Source organism: Poecilia mexicana, unplaced genomic scaffold (assembly GCF_051168715.1).
Source record: "Poecilia mexicana isolate PSO_F unplaced genomic scaffold, ASM5116871v1 scaffold_2, whole genome shotgun sequence".
In the NCBI taxonomy this organism is placed as follows: Eukaryota; Metazoa; Chordata; class Actinopteri; order Cyprinodontiformes; family Poeciliidae; genus Poecilia; species Poecilia mexicana.
In genome coordinates, this window is record NW_028263371.1 from 7,234,561 (window position 1) to 7,257,238 (window position 22,678).

Genomic DNA, 22,678 nt, shown 5'->3' on the forward strand with positions numbered 1-22,678 from the left:
AAGGCAAACTTATGTTTTTCTTTCTTGTTTTATATATTTCTTGTAAAGCTATAAAAATTTAATTAAGAGAATGATGATAATTCTCACACTGCAATAGCCGTGTATTTGTCGGATTCATGTATTTTAGTGAATTAATTTTCACGCATGAATAAAGTTTTTTAAGAAAACGGGGTGTTTACTGGGCATGCGCAGAGAAAGGGACTTCATTGGGTGCTCTGTAACGGCCGAAGTTTTTTTTAAAAATTTTTTTAAATAAATAACTTTACATGTTCCAAAAAGAAAAATAAAACTGCAGAGGAAGACCACTTTGGTAAGTTTCCGGCTCTAAGTAACATGAAAGACCTAAAGCAGAGGAATTCATGCAGTATTTGGAAATGACGATGTTAATTAAGCTAGCAATAATTTTAGCTTATCTAGTGCTAGCAAGTTTTAACTGGATATAACTTTAAAATACATAAATGCCACTGCTTTATATGGTTTATCATGTCGTGTTTACGTGATAGGGTCAGTTTTTGTGTCCTCACAAAAAAGTCAAATGTTCTCAAATCACAAATTGTTTAATAAAACTGGTTATATTTGTAACATAATCATTCTCTACTGAGCACTAGCAGTAAAACGTGTAGAGCTTGGCTGTAAAGTGTGAAATGCTGCCCCCGTGTGCAATAATAGATCCCTGCGGGTAAATGTACAAGACTTATGACAGATTTAATATTGAGTCAAAACAAAGTTTTTTAATTGGAATTTGATTATTTTCTTTTGTTGTTTATCTCTTATTAGTAGGAGTCAGTAAACTATGCAGTATATTTAGATATTAATATACTGCATACTTAGATATTTGATTATTCTAGTGAGCGGAACGCTTTTTGTTGTACAGTGTTGTATCCGGAATATTAAAGGTCGTACCGCATCGTGTTTATTCAACTTATGGAACTATGTTAACACTCAATAATACAATTGTTTATTTGTCGTATTGAGCACCCCTTGACTCTATGTCACTGCAGTGATTCGTCAATGTGTTAAAGTGCTGTTTAGGAAATAAACCGGCTCATGTACACGAGGGTCACTCTGAATGAGACGTCAGAGCACCCTCAAGGCATTGTGGGTATTTAGGAATCAGAATATAAATTAAAAACCTTGTTTGGAAACATTTTAAATGTCGGCGCTCTGCTGTTTCATCAGAGTAAACTCATTACTATTTACTCACCGTGTTGTTTGTCATAATGTCATTGCACCATTACTGAGAGCGAGAGTACCGGAACTCATATACTCTATCGTTCCTGTTGTTCGTTAAGACTATACTTTCAGGGATCATTTCTATAGTTTTTGACTTGAGAAATGTGATTCTAAGTTGTATGGTCTCGCTAACCACGATGAAGAGTCGTGATATTCCCTTCTGAGCGTGAAGCGGATAGAGAATAATGATTCATTTCATACGTTTTCTATCATTGATGATCGTTCTTTACTTCCTCGTGGAGTAATGAGGAAGGGAATATGGTCAGAGTGGTTATCCTTTCTGTTAAAGAAATAATACATAAAAGTGAAGTTTGATAGTGCTAAAATCAACATTGTTTTAGCTGTAGCTACTGTGACTAAGTTAAGTCTTCTGTTCTGATTTTTAGGTAATTGAGGAACTATCTTTAAAAACACTAATTTTCTAAATACAAACTTGTTTCATACTAAGATAAACATGTTTTTATGGATGAAGTTTACAATAAAATGTAGACTTCATTTATATTAAGTAAAAAATCAGCAGTATGTTCTTGCAGAAAAAACGCTGTATATCGAGTATATAAATATATAGAATATATATGTATATAAAATATCTATGTAAATAAAATATATAAGAAAGAAAAGTCGTACACAACGTATAACGTCTCTTACAGAGATTTGAGTCCTGTCGTTCATGGTAAAGAGCCGTTACGAAAAAGATTTCTTGTGAACCACGTTGCTAATTTGTTTTGAAAGTACTGTTCAAGAGTTTTACTTTTAAACAGTGAGGTACATGATTTTTAAATAATTTTTCTTTTTGAAAATTTTGCACGTAACAGAGTGATGTGGAAGAGAATAATGAATGTTTTGTTTTACAGCGTGAAGGAAATATAACATATTGCTAACAGTGACATGGGATTTAACCAAATAAAAAGTAGATTTCACACCAATTCAGACAAAAAAATAAATTTTCTCATCAAATTAATGACATGTATTGTAGATCTAATATTTTAAACTCTGCTGTTTGCCATTAAGCATAAATTACAGAGGAAAATCCTAATAAAAGGTGCTTTATAATACTTAAAAATAATGCTTGAATTTAATATGTGACTTATTAGACATACGAATAGACATTTATGTGCTAAGACAACTAAAAACTGTTGATGTGTAATTTTTCAGCGGCGGTTTTTCATCACTTAGCTCTTTCATAACGTTACAATTTTGATTGTTTCATGCGACTTTTCCGGACGTGCCAATTTGTCCCGTATGCTGCGGGACATCAGAACACCGTTATTGAGACTGGGTGACCAGGAAATGACATCCTGTGTTGTTTCAATTATTTATCAAGACTGTACTTTCTGGGATCATTTCTATAGTTTTTGACTTGAGAAATGTGATACTAATTTGTATGGTCTCGCTAACCACAATGAAGAGTTGTGATATTCCCTTCTGAATGTGAAGTGGATAGAGAATAATGATTCATTTCATACGTTTTCTATCATTGATGATCGTTGTTTACTTCCCTGTGGAGTAACATGGACTATGGTTAGTGGTTTTTGTTTTTGTTAAAAGGAAAATAAATAAATCTGTACATCTAGTCCCAATACAACAAATTCTTATAGTTGAAATTTAAACACAGCGTTGTCAAAATCCCCATTATGTATAACAATAAGGTAATATTTGCCTGATCAAAAAGTCACCACCTAAATTTAAGTGAGCAATCGTCAATCAGCTACTGATTGGATAGTTACCAGATCAGTATGTTCTGCTCAGATCCTGCACAGCTGCCAGGTCAGCAAATAATTGCCTAGATCAGGGGTGTCAAACTCATTTTCATTTTGGCCAAATCAAGATCATGAAGGCTTTTAAAGGGCCAGTTGTGCCAGAATGTATTGATAAAACCTGTTCACAAACTGTTAAAATTAAATATCTTTTCAGTCCCTCCTGGATTTCATTATTCTTTTTGTAACTTCTGTAAATGTGAAAATCAAAGTGTTTGAAGTTCTAATTTGGAAATATTTGTGCTTATTTATGACAGTAAATGAGAATTTTATTACTCGCTAGAGTCCACCTGACTCAGGGTTTTCACTTTTCTTAGACCTTTGTGATTAACCTAGATTTAACGTCAACACCTGGTTTTAGTCATTTGTTTTTAATCACTTTGCTATCACTCAACCACAATCGCTTCGTCATCGAACATCATGTTCAAGTTTCTCCGTGCTCATGAGGGATCATCACTTCTCATCGTTATGGTTTAACGAGACAATTTAAGTGCTCATTTCTCTAGTTAACTAAGTTCTAGATGAGATAACTGGAGAGACTGACTGCCCCTGAGCAAGGCACCAACCCCAGGTTGGTAGTACGTCTGTGAGTTTTGCTGCTGCATAGAAGTTCTTTGAATGTTTGGATAGCAAAAAAAATTACTAACAACGAAGAAAGAGTTCTATACATGATCATTATAATGATAATGTATTTCCAGCTCTCTCTGAATGTGTTGGTGATAGTAAAAAAAATTCAAGAATAACATAAAATGGCCTGTTGAATGGTCTCTTAAACATAAACATAGAAATTTGCCAGGTTTCTTCCAGCTGGTCCCAATCACAGCCATACTGGAGATGTCACTGTGATCCTGAAGGACGGACAACCAAACTCATGTTTGAGGCATGGATGGCTCTGTGAACCACCTTAATCCATATCAGTTCCTAAAAGAAAGCCCGAGATCTAAACAACTACAAATAGTTTAGGAGAGGGTACATGTTGTACACAACTTCCCAAATGATGCCATTTTGTTCTGTATAAAACGACGTTAAAAGTTGGTAGTTGCTGTTCCATGTCCTCTATCCTAGAAAGATACGTAGTTAGATAAAATGGTGCTTAAAGAAAGAAACTGTGATGATGGAAATGTTTCCTGGCCTAAGCTGGAAAGAGGACAGGATTAACCACAGGTTTATCACTAGATAGAAGAAGAATAAAACCCTAGGAAGGCTTGAGGAATGTCCTGTACCAAATTAAGTTCCCTTACCAGCCAATGAACTTTGAGTGATTGAGAAGGACCTTAGAGGTCTTACCTCCTCCGACTTTTATTTATTTTTATTACAGTTTTTTTTTTCATTTGCTACTTTATGGTTGTTGGTAAAATGGTGAGGAACTTCTGTCATCTTGTATTGTTTTTAAATGGGCTATATAGGCAAATCTGATAATGACATTTATAGTTAGATGAACGTAAAGTCACAATGAATAAATTAGAATATCAGTATAAGGTAATTTATTTCAGTAACTCTATTCACTCAGTGTTTCACATTATGCAGATTAATTCCACACAGACTAATGTTTTCAAGTCTTTATTTGCTTAATTATGATGATTTTCAACTTTGAAAGATTTCTAATAAAAAATATTTTAAAACAGAAATGTGGGCTTAATGAAAAGTATGTTTAAAATATACTTTTAATCTAACAAATGACCCTCATGATACATACAGTAATGAAAGCAGCTATGTGCTATCCCACTGTTTTTATAAATATATATAACTGTGCTTTACAGTAATCTGCAGGGGTATACCTTTTGAGCTTTCTCATAATTTGTCATGTTCCAATCAATCTTTAATTTATTTTATTGTGATTGTATTTAACACACCAACAAAGATGACTGTGAGGTGGGCATATTATATGTCGTTTGCAAAATCTAATCAGTGAGTAGAACAACCTTGCAAGCTAAACAACAGGTGCGCATTATTTAAATAGAAGTGCTTCGTTTTAATGTGACAAAATGTGAAAAAGCTAAAACGCTAATGTGAAGTGCCTTGATGTTTAGCTTAAAATATTTCACTGTATTTGTAAATTTAATATATATATATATATATATATATATATATATATATATATATATATAATCTTGGCTTTCAAGGTATTTAATCAGGCTGATGGGATTTTTTAGTTTTAAATCCACGCTATTATTTTGGAATATGACAGAAACAGGAAGTTGAGTTTTACGCACGCTACGTATCGTCATAGGTAAATAAGTTGGCCAAGCTGTTATTAGTTGGGCTGTTGTCTCCTTATTTTCTTTCAGTTATATTAATGACAGGTCGAAAACAGCGCACGGGCCTTCAAAAACAGAAAGGAACTGACATTTTAATTATTCTGTAACGCATGATATGACTTTGTAACGTCAATGCGAATTACATTCTGTGAAGAGAGGAAACGGGAGTGTTTGGTTAGCCAGCTAATAGGAGTTAGCAACATAAATCTCCACGCCGTGTGCCCCTAATGCCCACTCTCTCCTTCATCTATTAATTCGTCGGCTTTTTCCAGTCTGTCGCGAAGTTCAGTCGGTTGTTTCTCCCAGGGAGAATGAGCTGGTTTTTCACGTCGTCAAAAGGCTCCGGACCTATCCCTCCTCTCAACAGCCTACAACAACAGAGACAGCGGCAGATCGAGTCGCTGAAAGCCGCTCACCCCAGGTAACATCATCGATGTTCGGTCACCCGGAACCCAGCTGTCGCGCTGGACAAGAGCTTCTTAATAGCAATGTTTAAATTGAAAATATTTCTCACAGTAATAAGAATCCCTTTGCCGACGTGGGTAATTTTATACGACACTCAAACTGTTTGTGTTAGCCTAGCTAGCCTTCTGACTGTAATATCAGAAGTACATACTGTAAACAAAATCCCTTCTGCTTAAAATAGTTCATATTTAAAACTATTGCTTGGACAGTTTATTGAACTCTGTCACAGTAATTTACTACTCCCGATTATTAAGGAACGTCACCACCAGCGTAGTTACAGAGCAGCTAGTCCTAAAGTAGGAAGCTGTCATTCACTGTGTTAGCTGTGAAGCTAATTTAATCTATCCGTGACAGTTCCAGCGTCTTATTTCGGTCAGATTGTACAAGTTGTGGCCGGCTGGCCATGTCCTGTGATCACTCCTGAGTTTGTCACGCATGTAGTTTCAGGATGAGCTTGTTACTGCTGGAGATTAAAGTATTAGCTTTTGTTTACTAGGAGTTGTAGCATGGATGTGACAGATTTATTTTTTTCTTCAGGTAGCAGAAAATTGTTAATATATTTGCAAATGACAATTTACCATCCTGATCTGATAAGTTATAGTTGCCCAAATGTGTGTCATAAATGAGATTACATACATTTAAAAAAACAAACAAAACCAAGTATTTAAATTATAGTCCATGTGATTGAACTCTCTCATTTGGCTTTTATTTGCAAACTAATGAAATGTTGTTGTTTTTTGGGCAGCCACTAACTACAGTTTTTTCCCCCTAGTTTTTATTCCAAATCATGTTTTTGATAAATCATTACTGCCATGTCGGAGAGTAAAATTATAGTTTTTATTGAAATGTTCAGGGCATTATAAATATATTCAGAAAAATTCTGGACTCTGTACATATTAAGATGCTTATAAAGTGGTGTAGCTAATATACAGAGTCTATTTATAGTCTTCAATGTGATCCTGGGTTAGATGCTAAACATTTCCTAAATGAAGAACTTACACCACTGTCAGTCGACATATACACTAAACCAATGGCATGTATTGTGATGCTCTCAAGAGATGTTTCAGTTCATAAATGTTTTATAATTTCTTTATTTTCTATGGAATCCAAAACTACCATCCATCCAAGCACATTTTCCAAGCACGGTCTTTTATGTAACCGTTCAAACATATTTTAATCAGTTAAATTTGGCAGGTAAAATTATGTTTTTTGTAAACCTGTCATTCAGAATGATTCATTGCTCTGATTTTAGTGCATTTTTAGTACAACTTTCCCCCCTTCCCCTTACAGCCTTGCAGAAATCCAGAAAGATGTTGAGTACAGAATACCATTTACAGTCAACAACTCCACCATTACTGTTAACATGTGAGTATATCTTTAGCCTTGTATTTGTGGTTTAGGATATTTACCCATTCATTTAGTTTTTTCTGTAACTGGCAACTTTCCACTTTGTATATCAACAATGATTTCTTAACAAGGTACTAGAAAAGAAATCGATGATATAAATAGTTTTCTGATTTTTAGCCTCTTCCAAAAAAAAACAGTTCCGGTATGAAACTTACTGAACCAGGTTCATGTAAACATAATCGGGTTATTCTTCCTGGTTATTTCTTTTTTTTCTCTTTGAAATGCATGATAAACAATATTTCAAATATTGCTTTTACTTGTTTGGATCCCACTAATTCAGTGCCTGTAATACCAATTCTGCTTGCTGTTTCTCCCACAGTTTGCTGCCTCCTCAGTTCCCACAGGAGAAGCCGGTGATTAGCGTCTTCCCCCCTGTTGGTCATCATTTAATAGATAGCAATAATGGCACGATGATCACCAGCCCCCTCATCACTAATGTAAGTATCTGCCTCTCATAATACAGTGTGCTCCCTCGCATCAGCAAAATAAACTTGCTAAGAACATCTTTGCAGTCTGGACCTAAGCATTCCTGATGCTGCATTCAAAATAGGATTGTGAGTTTTTACTAAAAGCCAGACTACAGGTCAATCTGATCAATCCTAACAATGACTATTATTCTGAAAATATGGATTTAAAACATTATTATGAACCAAAGTTGTTATAGTTGACTAAAATGAACAAAATGACAAACACTGAAATTGAGAAAACATTTTTAACTGAAATGAATAAAAAAGGTAAATGATGGGGAACAACTGTAACTAACTGTAATATACTTTTATGAAACTAACTAAAATATACTGGGATTATACCTACAATACCCTTAGTTTTTGTGTTTATTAATGTACTATCAGTCTTTCAAACTGATGTGAAAGTGATTTTGTGTTTGTTTATTTTTCACACAAGCAGTTTGCATCAGCTGTCGGCAAATTACGGCACTCCTTAATCATCTTGCTAATCCACAAAATGGTGACAGCAAAAGTTGGGAGAAAACAACAGATTTAGTTGGTTCTTCAACAATAATTGAATACATTTTGTGAAAATATTGTATTCTTTTAAGTGTCCATTACCCAATCGATGTATGACCTTTGACCTTTTTGAATTCTAATTATGAAATTAACCAAAGTCTGAAAAAGCTAAAAATACTACTATAATTAATACAAACTAAACAATGTTTAACTAATAATAATAACTAATGAAAACTTGCACACCCACTCGAAAAACTAATAAAAACTGAATTAGAAAAACCACAAAGTCACAACAAAATAAAATTAAACTATTGAAAAACCCCGAGCTATTATAACCCTGTCATGAACTCAGTACATAGTAGAAGCATCGCTGTAGGAGCGCCATGACGCTACTCACTGTAGCCACTGTGATAAAGTCTATCATCTGACTAAAACTGAAACTGAAATGAGAGTTAAAGGAAGGTGGTTTCCACCAATTACCACTCAGTGTGACAGAGAGGATGACTGTTTTCTTTACCCTCATTTAACCTCTTCACCACTCCGGTCACATTATAACCCCATTTTGGAGTACGGATTAACCCATTTTCTGTCTGAATATATATGAACACTTTTATCTGTTACTCTGATTAGAGACACCAATAAGAGTTTTTTTTTCTTTTTTTTTGTTGTTGCAAAAGTTAGGCCTGTCGCGATAAACGATAAATCAATTAATCGCACGATAAATTAAACCTTTTGACCTCATTTTAATTATCGGCTTTATCGTTTCTTCCTGCCTTTTTTCTTTCTGTTGCTGACACTGAATGAAAAAAGGCTCAGCTCCGGTGCTCTCCACTGACCCTCCCTTCCTCATTTCCTTAGTGTAATGTCCAGCTCACACTACACGAGTTGTTGGCCGACTGTCGGCCCATTTTCAAAACCTGAGAGACACATTAGCCGACGGAAATCCTAGGTATAAATGTTCGATAGGGTTCGTTGTGCTGTGTGGTGTCCAGCCACATGGGCACAAAATAATGGCTATAAGTCCAGTTAACTAATTTTAAAACGAGGCGTTCATCAATGCTTTACTAGAATCTACCTGCAATGCATGTGGCTAGAGTCAGCGTAAAGTTCTGACTGAATGAAAATTATAACCTATTTACATCACGTTAACGAAGAACAGCTGAAAAGTTACCGGGTTTATCAACTGCGGTAGCAATTTGACTCCAACCTCCTCCCCTTGTCATTTCTATATTCTTTGCACAAAATGTTGGATAAACATTAATGTTGTTTCCACATGTCATCTCCGATGTCCACTGGAATTGAAGATGTCCCCTCCGTAATTGCCCCTCAGAAAGCACGGAGGATAATCCGGCTTTCTGATTGGCTACCTGTCACATTCAGCATTAAGCTCCCAGTCGGGGAAAAAACCCTGATTTAGATGGGAGCGGCCACGGCGATCTAAATCACACTGCCGGATGATCGGTTACGAAATCACCAGCAACAATCTTAGATCGGCCAACGATCTAAGATTGTCAAAAGGGGAAAATAGGGGCAAAAAATCGTGTAGTATGATCTACTGCATTAGGTAGTCGGATATGCCCATCTTCTCTATTTAAATCTAGTGATTACTGAAGGGCAATATAGACTTCATAAAATGCACTCTTTTGGTTGAATGCAGTATTTATTTCCACTTTGGTTTTATGTTTTAGTTTTTATTCAAGTACATTTTTTGTTAATGGAGACTGAGAATCCATTTTATTTTTGGTTGTTTTGTTTATTTAGTTTATCAGTTCCAGTGTTATGTGTTCTTTTGAAAATAAAGTGTATCTATCTTTGGCAGGAAATCGCATGCATTATTACGTCATTTCCATTAAATCAGTGTCAAAAGGTCTTGAAACAATATTATTGTTTATCGCAATAATTTTTTAGACAGTCATTCAGCAAAATTTGTTATCGTGACAGGCCTAGTAAAAGTCTGACTTCATTTTTGTCTTGTTACGTATGTTACAGTTTGGTATGCACTCAGATCTGGGTAAAGTCATCCAGAGTCTACTCGACGAGTTCTGGAAAAGTCCACCTGTCTTAATGTCTGCAGGCCCTGCAGGCTTCCCATAGTGAGTGTCACGTTGTCTTGGATTTCTATGCACTTCCACAAAGTATTTTCCATACTGATTTTATCCAGTAACGAGTGGAGCAGCTCTGATATTAGTTTGGCATTAGCATAGAGCGTCAGTAGCCTTTCTTTTGACGTCCTACGCATATCTCGAGGTGCATTTACTTATGTTCTCCCTCATGTCTTGCTGCAGTATGTACAAGCCACCTTACCCCGCCCAAGCTTTCCATTACGGCCCCCGTCATGTGGGTCCCAGCCAGACACCGCCGCCTGGTTCTGGTGCGGCTCCGGCCCTCATGCCTCATTCGACGGTCGACGTCGCTCACGGCCTCCCGCGAGCTCCAGCCCCGTACGGACTGATAACCGAGCTGCCGCTCCCCGTACCAACCGGAGACACCCAGGTACACCGATTATGAAGCTTAGAGTGTTTAAAGTGGAAGTAAATTATTTTAGTCAAATAATTAGTATTACAAAAATGTCCTTTGAAACCTTTGAACGGTTGATCATCCCTCATCCCTCTGCAGCTGATGCTTTAGCAGCACATCCATGTAGAAGCTACGCTATTTTTATTGTTTCCTTGCAGATTAGGCAAATTAGACGCTGCTCTGACTCTGGATTTTCTGGTTGGTCTCCATGGCACCAGCCAGACACATAAGCAGTGTTGGGAAAATGTTTTCACTGTTGTAGCACATGTTGTCGTCTCTTGGCGATGGATCATAGGTGATTATCATAGAGATAAAGCTGATTCTAATTTAGGTTATGGCTCTTCGTGGCGAAACTCTCTTCAGGGTTTTATTTGTAGATTGAGATTATGTTCTGTCATTTCACAGTGGCAGAAAATAATCTGCCATTCTTTTCTGTCAGAAAAATGATTACAAAGTAATGTAATCATTACTTTGTAATCATTACAAAGTAGTGATTGCTTACTTTGTAATCATTACTAAGTAATGATTACAGTTACTTTTGTTTATCTATTGCTTACAAAGTACAGCTCTTAAAAGTTTATTTTTTACGCAAAAACACTGTCAAAAAGCACAGTATTCACGCAAAAATAATGTTAAAGCAAAAGACAAATAGGAGTAAAATAAGAAAGTAAGGCAGCTAAACTGCTTCTTTCTCTTCCAGGCAGGACTGAATGGACACATTTACAAGATGCCTGAGATTCCAGAGTCTTTTCCTGAACTCTGTGACAAAACGTAAAGTATCCTAGAATATAAAATTTACTATTTACATTTTTTTATGTAAACAATTCAAGCCATTGTGAACTTAAATTTTCTTCCCTCCTTCCCCAAAAGTCTGACTCAGTTGTCAGACATGTCTGAAAACGAGGACGTCCTGCTGGAGTTCTTTGTGAGTTTGCCGCAGCTCAAACAAGTCACGGGTGACAAAGAGGATCTGGTCAACAGCATAGTGGAGATGGCCAGTGAGTTCCTCTTCTGTCAGTCTTTGCAAAGAGATTGTTGCTGAGTTTACAGGTTTTATGTTAAAAACAAAACTTGTAAATCTTGTTTCTTGCAGAAAAGAATCTCCACATGGAGCCACAGCTGGAGGGAAAAAGACAAGAGATGCTTTACAAGGTCAGCCTCCGGGTGCCGCTTCCTTTCACGCTTGTCATTGTCCAGCTGCTCACGTTGTGCTTCCTGTCCACTGTTTTTTGCACAGTATGAACAGCTGACTCAGATGAAGTTAGCCTTTGAGACAAAGATGCAGAGACAGCATGAACTCAGTGAGGTAAATCACTCATCACACCAGGCTTTTATTTCAAAGAAATACCAGGCATTTGTGTTGATAATTTGTTTTTCTTTGCACGTCCAATTCTATATAACAAAAACCTGTGTGACATCTCGGGAATATTCTTTTTGCCGCGATAAATGATGAATTGACAAAAACATTTGGAGATTATCCTGTTTAATTTCCACTGTTTTACCCTCACCAGAGTTGCAGTTTGAGCACTCTGCAGGCTCGGCTAAAAGTCGCAGCCCACCAGGCAGAGGAGGAGTCGGAGGAGACGGCTGAAAACTTTCTAGAAGGACGCATTGATATTGATGAATTCTTAGCTAGTTTCATGGAGAAGAGAACGGTGAGAGAAGAAACGTGGTGGTTTGGTTTATCATGTTTAGCATTAAATGTTTTTCTCTCGAGGCTTCTTATAGCTGTTCTTTTAATAGTTTTCCAGTTCTACATATTAATGATGGAAAACAGAACATGACTGGATAAATGAAGCAGTGGGCACTGCTAGCTAAAAAGCTACCTGCATTAACACTAAAGCACGAATCATAAGTTCTGCTAATGTGCAATTCCAGCAAGTCATTTACTTTAAGCTAATGCTAAAGTGCTAAATTAAGCATACCATGTTAAACAAGGTCAAATTTGTTATTGCTCACCTATCTGAACTGTTGTGTTTCAGGAAGCCTGTCTTTGTAACGGGCCTTCCACTCATCGTTTCAGTTTTACAGTTGTTCATCGTTGCTAACTCTGTTAGTTGTGCTTGAAGAAATCTTAACAGTCGATAACCAAAACTTAAACACAGACATTTAACTGCGTTGAAGTCAACGTTTACAAAATACCCCCCAAAAAATTAATTGGCGCTTAAGAATTTATCTGGAAAAATTAATTTAGCAGGAGCTAAATTAATTTTATATTAAAAACAAAACTTTGAAAAATGTGGTAAATATTTCAAAGTTGGCATTAAAGCGCTAAATGAAAAATTAGCGCATTAACAGATGAACGCAAGAGTGCCCACCACTGGATAAATGTCTGTTTTGTCTTTACTATCAATATTATAGTTTCTAATAGAGAAAAATATTCATTTATTAGCAATTGGTACACCAAAGAGTATTGGGGTTGAAATTCTTGCTGTTAAATAAAAAGTTTGTGTGCCATGATGATTTAAATGAAAAATAAAAACAGACATTACAGTAAAGAATTCTGGAAAGTCAAGTGTGACATTTTGAAATAAAAAAGTAAAATTTCACATAAAGAGAAAATAATGCTTGATGTTTTTCTGTCTTTAGCTTTGCCACAGCAGAAGGGCCAAAGAGGAGAAGTTGCAACAGTCTATAAACACACAGGGTCATTTCCCTCCCAGTCACTAAAACACAAGGTACAACATCAGTCATCTGTTTTCTGATAAAGTGAAACTGTAGTTCTCAGCTGACGGCTTTGCAACAAGCAAAAAACCCTTGATTTTCACAGTCTTCTCATTCAGCTCCTGACTTTGTATTTTTTGGTCTTCCAGGATTGGTGTTTTTGTTTTGTTTTTTTTCTTTCAGCCGACTGCTGCCAACAGAAAACGAACGCATCAAAAACTTTACAGGCGCTGAAAGCACATCAAGTCAATGACTGACAACTAGCAAGACGTTGGTGACGATGAAACTTTGGAGGATGAGCGTCACTCACGTGGAAAACGGGCTGATGCCACGGAAACGCCCGAACATGTTGTGGATAGTTTTGTTTGAGCTTTCCAGTTGTTTGACAGTGATGAAATATAGTTTTGTTTTGGGATTTATTCCACTTTTATTTTTCAGCAGGGGACACCCACATAGTATCAGATTGTTTGGTGTGAACACTTTTTGAAGAAATTACAAAGGCTTGGCACACTTATCAACAAAAGTAAAAAGTTTAAGGTAACATCACCAAGAAAATATTGAGCAAGTCAAACATCAGTATTTATACTCTCATTATATAGTTTTGTCCTCAGTGGTTTTACTTCCTCTTTCACAGAGATACTGTGCTAACCGCTGCACAGTAATTATCCAAAAACCTTTGCAACTCCTGGTTGCTAAGTTAACCAGGCTAAGTTCAGATTTACAAAAAAAAGGCAGGGTTGACATTTGACTCCCGCTTTTTATATGAAAACTGTAAAACTAGAATTTCCTTGTGAAAGGATTTGATTTTATTCTGAAAGTGAGCCCTAAGATCATCAGTGTGTTTGCATTGACATTGATTTTTCAATATTGAGTCACAGAATAACCCAAAAATCATTGAGTTAAAGAGCAGATAAAATACTGCTTGTACACCATCTGTGTATTAAATTCTTGTAAAGATTTCTAATTTTTGAGCATTAATATACTTTACTAAAGAGTTCTTGTTGTCATGTGGATAATTTAGCCACAATATTACTTCAGCACTACCTTAGCTGAGTCATCTCTTTCACTGCAAACACACTGATGATCTTTTTTTTCTTCTCTTACTTGCACAGTAATGACACCTAAGCTGTTTCCTGACATCTTTTGAACTTGAATATTACATGGAAAAAAAATTAAAAAGAAATGGGACAATACTGGGGGAATATTAGGGGGAAAAATATGCTGCGGGAAAAAAAGCTTAATGGCATCAAATACTGTATTTAAATGTTAATAATAGGCTATATTATAATCAGACTCAGACACCTTGTATCATATGTTCTTATTTAATTTGTTAGAGTAATAAAGCCTTTAGAATAAGTCTGGTTGGTGCTCTGTTTTATTGTAATATTGGGAAATGTTTTGGATGGAGAAATTCCCAGTATTTGTCAATGACGTTCAGCGAATTTGACGCAACGTGTGCTGCAGCGACGTGACGCCCCCGACCAGCAGGCGGCGCTAATTCTTCACAACGCCTCCAAATCTTCCGGAAGACACCACGGAAGGCGCGCCGTACTGGAAGCGAATCAGGTGAAGTTTTTATTTTCAGCTTAAATTATGAAGAAGAAAAAAATAAAAGAAAATATAATACAGTTGGAACAGGCGGCGCAGCATTTAGCTAACAAAGCAAACAACCGAGCTTCACTATGGCGCCGAGTGTGAAAGTAAACGTTTCTAACTGTCGTTCTTGTTTTTACTTAACGGAGTTGGTGAAAAATGGACCAAATGTAACGTTTTTTCTTAGTATTGTTTACTTCCAACAAGTTGTGGGTCAACAACTTGATCAGTCTCCTGTGATTCAGTAATATTTCCGAAAGTACATTTAAAGATATTGCCCACATTTCATAATTTACAACAGTTTAGCGATCCTTTCGTCACAAGTACAAAACCTCTGAACAGAATTGCTGAGTTTGTCGAGGTTTTAAACCTTTTCCATATTCTTTTATGCCAGAAGTACACTTATTAGTGGATATCGTAGCTAATTTATTGCTTACACTGATATAAAGTACTTGTCTAAATGTGTTTCATTACAGTTACACATACAAGTCTTTTTGGGGTATGTCACTTCCAGATTTACACACCCAAATGAAGATTTCTCCTTTTTGTGTCACTTAGCTCTGTAAAACAGCTCTAGCAGCTTGACTGGAGAGTGTCTTTGAACATAAAATCCTTCAAATTCAAGTCCTTCCACAGATTAACAATTACATTTTGTCTTGCTTGGTACTTGGACGTTCTAACACATGAATTTGGATCAAACTAGGGGTTTGAACCAAAGTGCAGCACAGGGTCCATTTCTGACCCTTTCAATGATTTTGTGCTGCCCGCTTGAGTGACATTTCCACTGACAATTTTAAAATGGAAATTGTTGGTACAGTGTATTAAATCCCCATGACTATATCAGTATTAATCATTTAGATGCAATATTTGGTAGGCTATAATATTGAGGGCCATGCTTTAAAATTCAGCTTGCGACAATAAATTTGGACACTTGAATGTAAAAACAGAACATGTGCAGTTTCTATAATCACGGCTTCTCTGTCAGGAAACATGTCGAGACTGCTGGGAGACAGCCACCGGAGGTTTCTACAGACCCTGATGGCCGTTGGCATCACTGACGAGCAAGAAGCAAGGGCACTTTATCAGCACTGCTGTGACACACACAAGAGTGAGTAACTTTTCTACTTCTGTTAAAAAAAAAAAAATTATAGACAAGTAATTAGTAACAAGTAACAGGTAACCAATTAATGCACAAAATCCGCGTAGGACAGCGAAAGTCCTAGCGCAAAATTTTTGCGAAACAGGCGGACGGAGCCTGGTGCTGCAAGGCTGGAGGCCTTGTCCTGTTAGGCTGTGATTTTATTATCTTTTTATTACTTTCTTTTTCTTTCTCACTGTTTAACCCTGTAAATCTGTGATTTTATCTTTTCTTTTTATCTTTTTATTACTTTCTTTTTCTTTCTCACTGTTTAAAATTATGTAAAGCACTTTGAAATGCCTTGCTGCTGAAATGTGCTATACAAATAAAATTTGATTGATTGATTGATTGATTGACAAGTGCTGGTTCAAAAGTAACAAGAAGCATAATTTCTCCAACCATAGGTTCAAAATGTTCATATCAGGAGGATTATGTGTTGTAATTTCAACCCCTAATCGGGTTGAAAATATTAAATGAGATCCAAAAGGAAAATTTATACTATGTTTTTTAGATGATGTGATGAAAAGAAGTAGAAATGTAACATCTAACATTAGTTGATCTGTCTTGCTTGACTTTTAGCAGCTGATATCCAAAGTGAAGCAAAAAACAACATGAATTAAACAGTTAAGTCTCAGAAAAAATAGTTTTCATTTATTTTTTAACTTTTTTTTTTTTTTTTTTTTTTTGCAGTGCCGTGTACTCCTGACAAACTGGATGAGTTTATTGAAGCCATCAACTCCAGGCTGCAGCCCATGTTCATGCAGATCAGAAAAGGCATGTCTGAGGAAAATGGCCATCAGTACTATGCCTTGGTCAGTAATTTCTTTGCTTCAGAAACACATGTGCTGGTAAAAGGCCACTGATTTTATTTGTTTTATCAGATTGAAAATGTCACAACCTCTATGATCCTCTGCAGGTCAACATGGCGGAAACCGATATCACCAGGATGACGTCAGATTACGCCGACAACGAACTGGAGCTGTTCAGGAAAACGGTGAGAGAAGTCTACTCACCTTTAGCTCCCAAGTTTAAAATAAAGGAACTAAATGTAAATGGAATATCATTTGTATTGAAAGTATTTTTAAGCATCATGTAGTATCCGCTTACTGGGTGGGTGAGAATTGAACTTATTTAGGGGTTTTGTTTAAACCCAGAAATGTATTGTGAATCTTGTCTAATCCAGCTGGACCTAATTGTTAGCTCTGAGAACGGGACGGCTTCCTCCACAGACATTCTGAACAGCACCGACACCATGACCTCTAAAAAACTGAAGAAGAGTGAAACGGAGCACCTTCTGACTCGACTAGTGCAGGATAAGTGGCTTTGCGAGGTAAAACACTCTGTCTTTCTGCTTTGGTTGGTTTGTTAAACAATTTAGCAACACCAGGGCGTTCATGCCTCCTTAAAATGTCTTAAATTCATTGGAACAAATGTAAGTTGGGCTATAACTAATAACAGGTCATAAATTTTGTCAAAGCTAGATTATTCAGTCTTGTATGTAGTTTTTTTTAAATGGAATTTTCTGTTAAGGTTTTGAGTCATGCAGACATTGCATTTTGATTAGAGGCTATTGATAACTAGCTGCTAGCTAACTAGCTGGCTGGACTATTGCATCCATTATGCTATGTACTAATGGATGACCTGTTGGCTGAATGACATTTGTTTTTGCCACTTGCTCACTTCTTCTGCCAGTCCATTTGAGCAGATTTCCCCAATCATCATAGCTTATTTTTCTGTTTAATTTAATTCAAGCTGGCATTAAAAAGTCTTAGCCTCGACTTGCTAAAATATGCAGATTCCCTGTATACACTACTGCCCGTATGCAAGCTTTAATTATGTTTCAGTAAGCTGAAGCTTTGGCCTGAAACTTGTTTCATTTTGGTACAGGATGCATGGTTTTTAATTAGTTTCTTTTTCTTACCATTCTTCTTTGCAAAATAACTTGAAATCTGTCGGATTTAATGAAGAGTTCATGTAAACATCAACCTAACCGTCGTTTTAGGTTGATGTGCTGATGTCTTGGTAGGCTTTCCAGTTCAAGATGTTGACTTGATCGGTGTTCTTTGAGATTGTCTCCTAATCTAAGCTGTTTTTCCACAATATGTATGGTTTCTTCATGATGCTGTTTGTTCATTAGTGTTCCATAAAGCACACTGATATTTCGGACTGTTCAGTCCTGTGTGTCTGGTTTCACCTGTGGCTGATTTCTGAACCTAGAGACGTGGGGAGTACACTCTGTCCACTCGATGCATCATAGAGATGGAGCCGTATATTCGCACAATGTATCAAGACCAGGTCAAAGTGTGTCACATCTGTCACAACATCGCCTTTCAGGTAATTATTTTTTATATATATATATTATACCACTGCACTGCCCGCCCAAAACTATTTTTTTAATATATTTCAAAAAAGAAATACAATGTACTCTGCTTGGACAGTTTCTCTTTCCTGTTTTGGTATGGCTCCGCCATCTTTATAAGTGGTTTTCTGAAAGCTATACAGCATTTTAGTCTCAATATCTTCAATTCCCTTCACATTATGCTTATGGAAATACTTTGACTTTCGCTGTTGAGGATTTTGGGGGATTTTTTTGGACAGACTGTGTATAATTAATGAACTCTCTATAAATGCCTAATTCAGTTCAGTTCTTAGTTTTATTCAATTAATTCCATGAAGTAATAACACATACCAAGTAAATCACAAGCTTCCCTTTTAAAATAAAAAAAGCTTTAAAACTAATTCAAATAGGTGCAGTGTGTAATGCTTTGTTGTTCTTTTCTCTTTAACCAAAGTGCCAGATTTGTGAGAATCCCTCCTGTGGAATAAAAATCCACAACCCGTGTGTTGCCAGATACTTCAAAGGAAGAGTGGAGCCACGCTGTCCAGCTTGTGACGACTTTTGGCCGCATGAAATCCCCGGTACGTATTAAACATCATGATATCAAAAATAATACATTATATCTATTGAGGCGTTTTGCTTTATATTTGGGAAACAGCACTGCATCCTATGTATTTCATTTTGCTGGTTTTTCAGAAAACGTTTTTTAAACATAATAGTACAGATATAGAAAGACAGTGTAAGCACTCAGTGTTTTCACTAAGCTTCATACTCTTTGCTCTTCTTTTGCAGAAGTAAGAGGGCTCCGTTCTCAGTCCAAGAGATGATATCAGCGTTGCTGTTTTTGTTTTTAACAAAATGTTGTTATAACCTCTGTATTTAAACATGCTGTATATTTCCTCCTGTTTATGCAAATAAATTGGGTTTTGTTTTTATTGTATCTTGTTGTCATTTACACACATTCAAATAAAATCATGATTTCAAAGTTTTTGAGAACTTTTTAAATGTCTTTTGTACTATCTTTATTAGCTTGATTCAGGTCAGTTGAACTATTGTCAGTTCCCACTTTCTTATAAGTCTGTTTAAATTCCTTAAGAAAGGCTATTTTAAATAATATATGAAAAGGTGATGCTGACAAATATGCAATATTTACAATTTTGTGAAAAAAGTCAGTAATCATACAAGCAAAAACACAAGATACAATAATATTAATCCATGATAAGAAGTGATAAAGTGCTTTTTTGGGTGGAGGTGTTGACTTTCTCTACTTTGCTATTTTGTCCTTTTAAAAATCTCATGGAGATTAGAATATTTACAAGGCTATTTGAAAAAAAAAATAGATCAGCAATATCACTGGGGAAGAAAGTCACACTGACCCAGTAAACTCTTTTTTTGTTCCTTTAAAATTGACTTTTAGTTTTGCCATGGCAACCAGCTCTGACAATTTTAGATCGTTTTGTGAATTATTCCAGGATGTAGATGTTTTCTTCTGACTTTCCAGCTGCGTTCAGAGAGAGCAGACCACCAAACAACGACAAAAAGCTTCAGAAAACAACTGCTTCCTCACCTGGAGTGAGAAATGAGACCAGTTTCTGAAAAGACAATTCTTCAGTTTGGTAAAGAAAGGCAACTCAGTTCTTACATTCAACCAGTTTTCTTTATTAGTAAGCTTTCATTAGGTATGAATGCTACTCTAAATTCGTTATTTTACATTTTTATTGAAATAGATGCTGTCTTAGAAAACGCATTGTAAATTTTCACAACAGTTTCAAAGAATCTAAACAACGTGTCAAACTCAAGGCTCTGGGACCAAATCCTAAAGATTACTTCATCAATCAGAGCATTTTCTGTCAAATTACATTATTGTGCAAAGTTGTTCAACATTATTTAATTTTAAGAAGTACTCATTGAATTCAAAAGCAGGTATTTAATATTTTTTTATAATTTCTGCCATTCTGAGGACATTCATGATCTTGATATGGCACAAAATGAAACGTCTCTGATCTAAACTGTTTAATGTGAACTAAATATTGTGTTAACTTTGCTTTCTATATCTATCTGCAGATAACTGTCTTATCAGCTGGACAGTGTTAGGTCAAATGTAGAGGTGAGATGGGAAAATTATAGAAAACCATTTAGCATTATCTTCTTAAGTCAGTCACACAACAGTATCTTCAGTCAGAAGCTTCTTCAGATTCGCTGTAAAACGGACTGCTACAGGGGATCTGTCCACCCCACAGTTTATACAACAACTCTGAAGAAGTTTGAATAATTAAAACATTTAACTTCCCTTTGAGTTGAATTGAACATCTTTGTTAAAGCATGTTTGTCTGAGAGCAGTCATGTTTTAGGATCTTCAAAGTCACAATTAAAGAAATGCTTTTTCTGAACCAGGGATAGAACAAGGCGTATACGAGTGGATTCAAGCAGGAATTAAAGTACACCATCCAGGACACAATGACCCAAGACGAGGCGCTGTTGGAGATGTCTTGACCTGCGAGAGACGGGTAGTAATACGGACAGAAAGTCACCAGAAACATGAATATAATAATGCCAAGAGTCCTGGCTGCTTTCTGCTCGGATTTCTTCGCCGTGACCCTGACCGTGACGGCTGTAACGTGAGAGCGCGTGGCCCGGGCCTGCGACATCGCCTCCACAAACACTTTCATGTACAGCAAGACGATGACTGAGCAGGGCGCAACAAAGGTGAAGAATAGGTCTATGGTTCCGGAGATGTAGCTGATGACCACCAGGCACTCCCCGTAGCAGGAGTTGTACCTGTCCGGCTGCCTGAGGTGGTCTTTTAGGATGAGGCCGTTATAGAGGAGAGAGCAGGCCCAGCACAGGCTCACAGACACCTCCGCTCTGCTGCGAGTGATTTTACTGGAGTACTGCAGGGGGAAACATATGGCCACGTAGCGGTCTATTGATATGAGCACCATGTTGCCCACGGAGGCCGAGGTGAGCGTGAAGCCGACAATGTAAGACAGGGCGCACATGACGTCGCCCAGCAGCCAGCAGGGCTCGATGAACCGCATCGCTTCCACCGGCATCACCACCAGCCCCACCAGGAGGTCTGAGGTGGCCAGGGACAGCACGAGGGTGTTGGTCGGGGTCTGCAGCTGCCGGAAGTAGGAGATGGAGATGATGACCAGCAGGTTCAGAGCGACGGTGACCACAATGACGGAGGAGAGCAGCGTGTACAGCAGGACGGCCTCGGAGGGAGGTCGCTTCGGACCGCTGCAGGAGCTATTTGGGTGCTGGGGGTAGCAGAGTTCAACTCTGTCTGGGTTGTCCATCTGTCAGGATGGAGTTCACAAAGCTTAAAGACCTCTCTCACTCTGCTTCTTTTTATGCCTTACTAAGCTTCTTATTCTCAGCTGCATCTCTCTGCTTCACTCCCTCCTTTACTTTTCTCTGCTCTCTCATTGTTGCATCTACCTCCTATTAACCTTTTCCCCCTTCACTTTTCCTCCTCCCTTCCCCCTCATCTTCCATTGTCATCATTGTATGATGCAAGGTTCTGTGTTTCTTGTCATCACTAAACATCTTAGTTGTGATGTCCAGCCCTTATGTCTACACCACATTACAGATAAAAAAAAAAAGCTTACATGCCCCTGTTAATATGACAGGTTTTTATGATTGTTTTCTTTTGTGTGGCAGCTGGTATGTTTTTATTTGTTCAAGGCTGGTTTTTCTGTTTTTGTGTTAAAAATGCAAAAATAAAGGAAATACTAATAAAATTCAAGTGTCTTTGTAGGGGTTTGTCACCTCCTTTTGATGAAGTCATAATTTGCAAAGATTATAAAAATATCAAAATAAGCTATTTTTTCAAAATGATAAGTCAAGAGATAATTGCCAAAAAGGCTACATGTTAGTACAGTTACGTGGAAAAAAATAAGAATAATATATATATATATATATATATATATATATATATATATATATATATATATATCAGACTGTGTGCATCCTTAAAAAATTATGGTTTTAAAATGTCAAATTTATTTTTTAAAGTAAGTTGGCCTTTAATATGTTAATCACAGGTCTCATTTTGTCTTGACAGGACTGCTTAATCTCGCGTATACTACGTATTATCTTTTTCTCACTGGACTTTTCTATCAGGCAAAAGTTTGAGTATAAGTCAGTGTGTACTAATTTATTCGTCTCCTACAAAGTGTATTTTTGTTAAATGAATAAAATTCCCCTTATGTGTTGCTTTTCCTGCAGTGGACCACCACATCCTTCTCCATCGCTCAGAGCACCTTGCATGGCTTACTCACACTGTTTTGGAGTGATTCTGATCTTATTTGACAAACAGGTCTGACTTTGTCTCCATTAGC

At 36.8% G+C, this 22,678-nt stretch overlaps 3 protein-coding genes and 2 non-coding genes across 8 annotated transcripts; 4 read left to right on the forward strand and 1 right to left on the reverse strand.

The window, feature by feature from the left end:
- The first annotated feature begins 1,289 nt into the window (after positions 1-1,289).
- LOC148160367 (small nucleolar RNA U3) lies at positions 1,290-1,505 on the forward strand. Its single transcript, XR_015762415.1, has one exon. It is a non-coding gene; the product is annotated as a small nucleolar RNA U3 (small nucleolar RNA).
- A 1,049-nt stretch (positions 1,506-2,554) lies between these two features.
- On the forward strand, positions 2,555-2,763 carry LOC148160368 (small nucleolar RNA U3). Its single transcript, XR_015762416.1, has one exon. It is a non-coding gene; the product is annotated as a small nucleolar RNA U3 (small nucleolar RNA).
- Positions 2,764-5,197: 2,434 nt separating this feature from the next.
- Positions 5,198-14,622, forward strand: vps37a (VPS37A subunit of ESCRT-I). Of its 2 annotated transcripts, none has more exons than XM_014984691.2 (12): positions 5,198-5,669; positions 7,004-7,078; positions 7,440-7,557; positions 10,075-10,178; positions 10,371-10,578; positions 11,303-11,373; positions 11,473-11,600; positions 11,696-11,754; positions 11,840-11,908; positions 12,114-12,257; positions 13,192-13,280; positions 13,416-14,622. In XM_014984691.2, the coding sequence occupies exons 1-11, from the start codon at positions 5,560-5,562 to the stop codon at positions 13,270-13,272; spliced, it is 1,167 nt and encodes a 388-aa protein (XP_014840177.1). In that variant the 5' UTR covers positions 5,198-5,559; the 3' UTR covers positions 13,273-13,280; positions 13,416-14,622. The 2 variants fall into 2 exon arrangements, with proteins under 2 accessions (XP_014840177.1, XP_087865950.1); XM_088009824.1 differs by having other exon boundaries at positions 13,450-14,622.
- Positions 14,623-14,739: 117 nt separating this feature from the next.
- Positions 14,740-19,323, forward strand: nsmce1 (NSE1 component of SMC5/6 complex). 3 transcript variants are annotated; one of them, XM_088009826.1, is made up of 8 exons: positions 14,740-14,832; positions 15,845-15,967; positions 16,688-16,809; positions 16,914-16,991; positions 17,181-17,327; positions 18,215-18,331; positions 18,849-18,916; positions 19,128-19,323. In XM_088009826.1, exons 2-7 carry the CDS (start codon positions 15,850-15,852, stop codon positions 18,888-18,890), a joined length of 624 nt encoding a protein of 207 aa, XP_087865952.1. In that variant the 5' UTR covers positions 14,740-14,832; positions 15,845-15,849; the 3' UTR covers positions 18,891-18,916; positions 19,128-19,323. The 3 variants fall into 3 exon arrangements, with proteins under 3 accessions (XP_087865952.1, XP_014840180.1, XP_087865951.1); XM_014984694.2 differs by having other exon boundaries at positions 14,748-14,832; positions 18,790-18,916; XM_088009825.1 differs by having other exon boundaries at positions 14,827-14,966; positions 18,790-18,916.
- A 1,327-nt stretch (positions 19,324-20,650) lies between these two features.
- LOC106916413 (trace amine-associated receptor 13c-like) lies at positions 20,651-22,063 on the reverse strand. The gene has a single exon (XM_014984692.2). It carries the CDS (start codon positions 21,632-21,634, stop codon positions 20,651-20,653), a length of 984 nt encoding a protein of 327 aa, XP_014840178.1. The 5' UTR covers positions 21,635-22,063.
- Between the last annotated feature and the right edge of the window lie 615 nt (positions 22,064-22,678).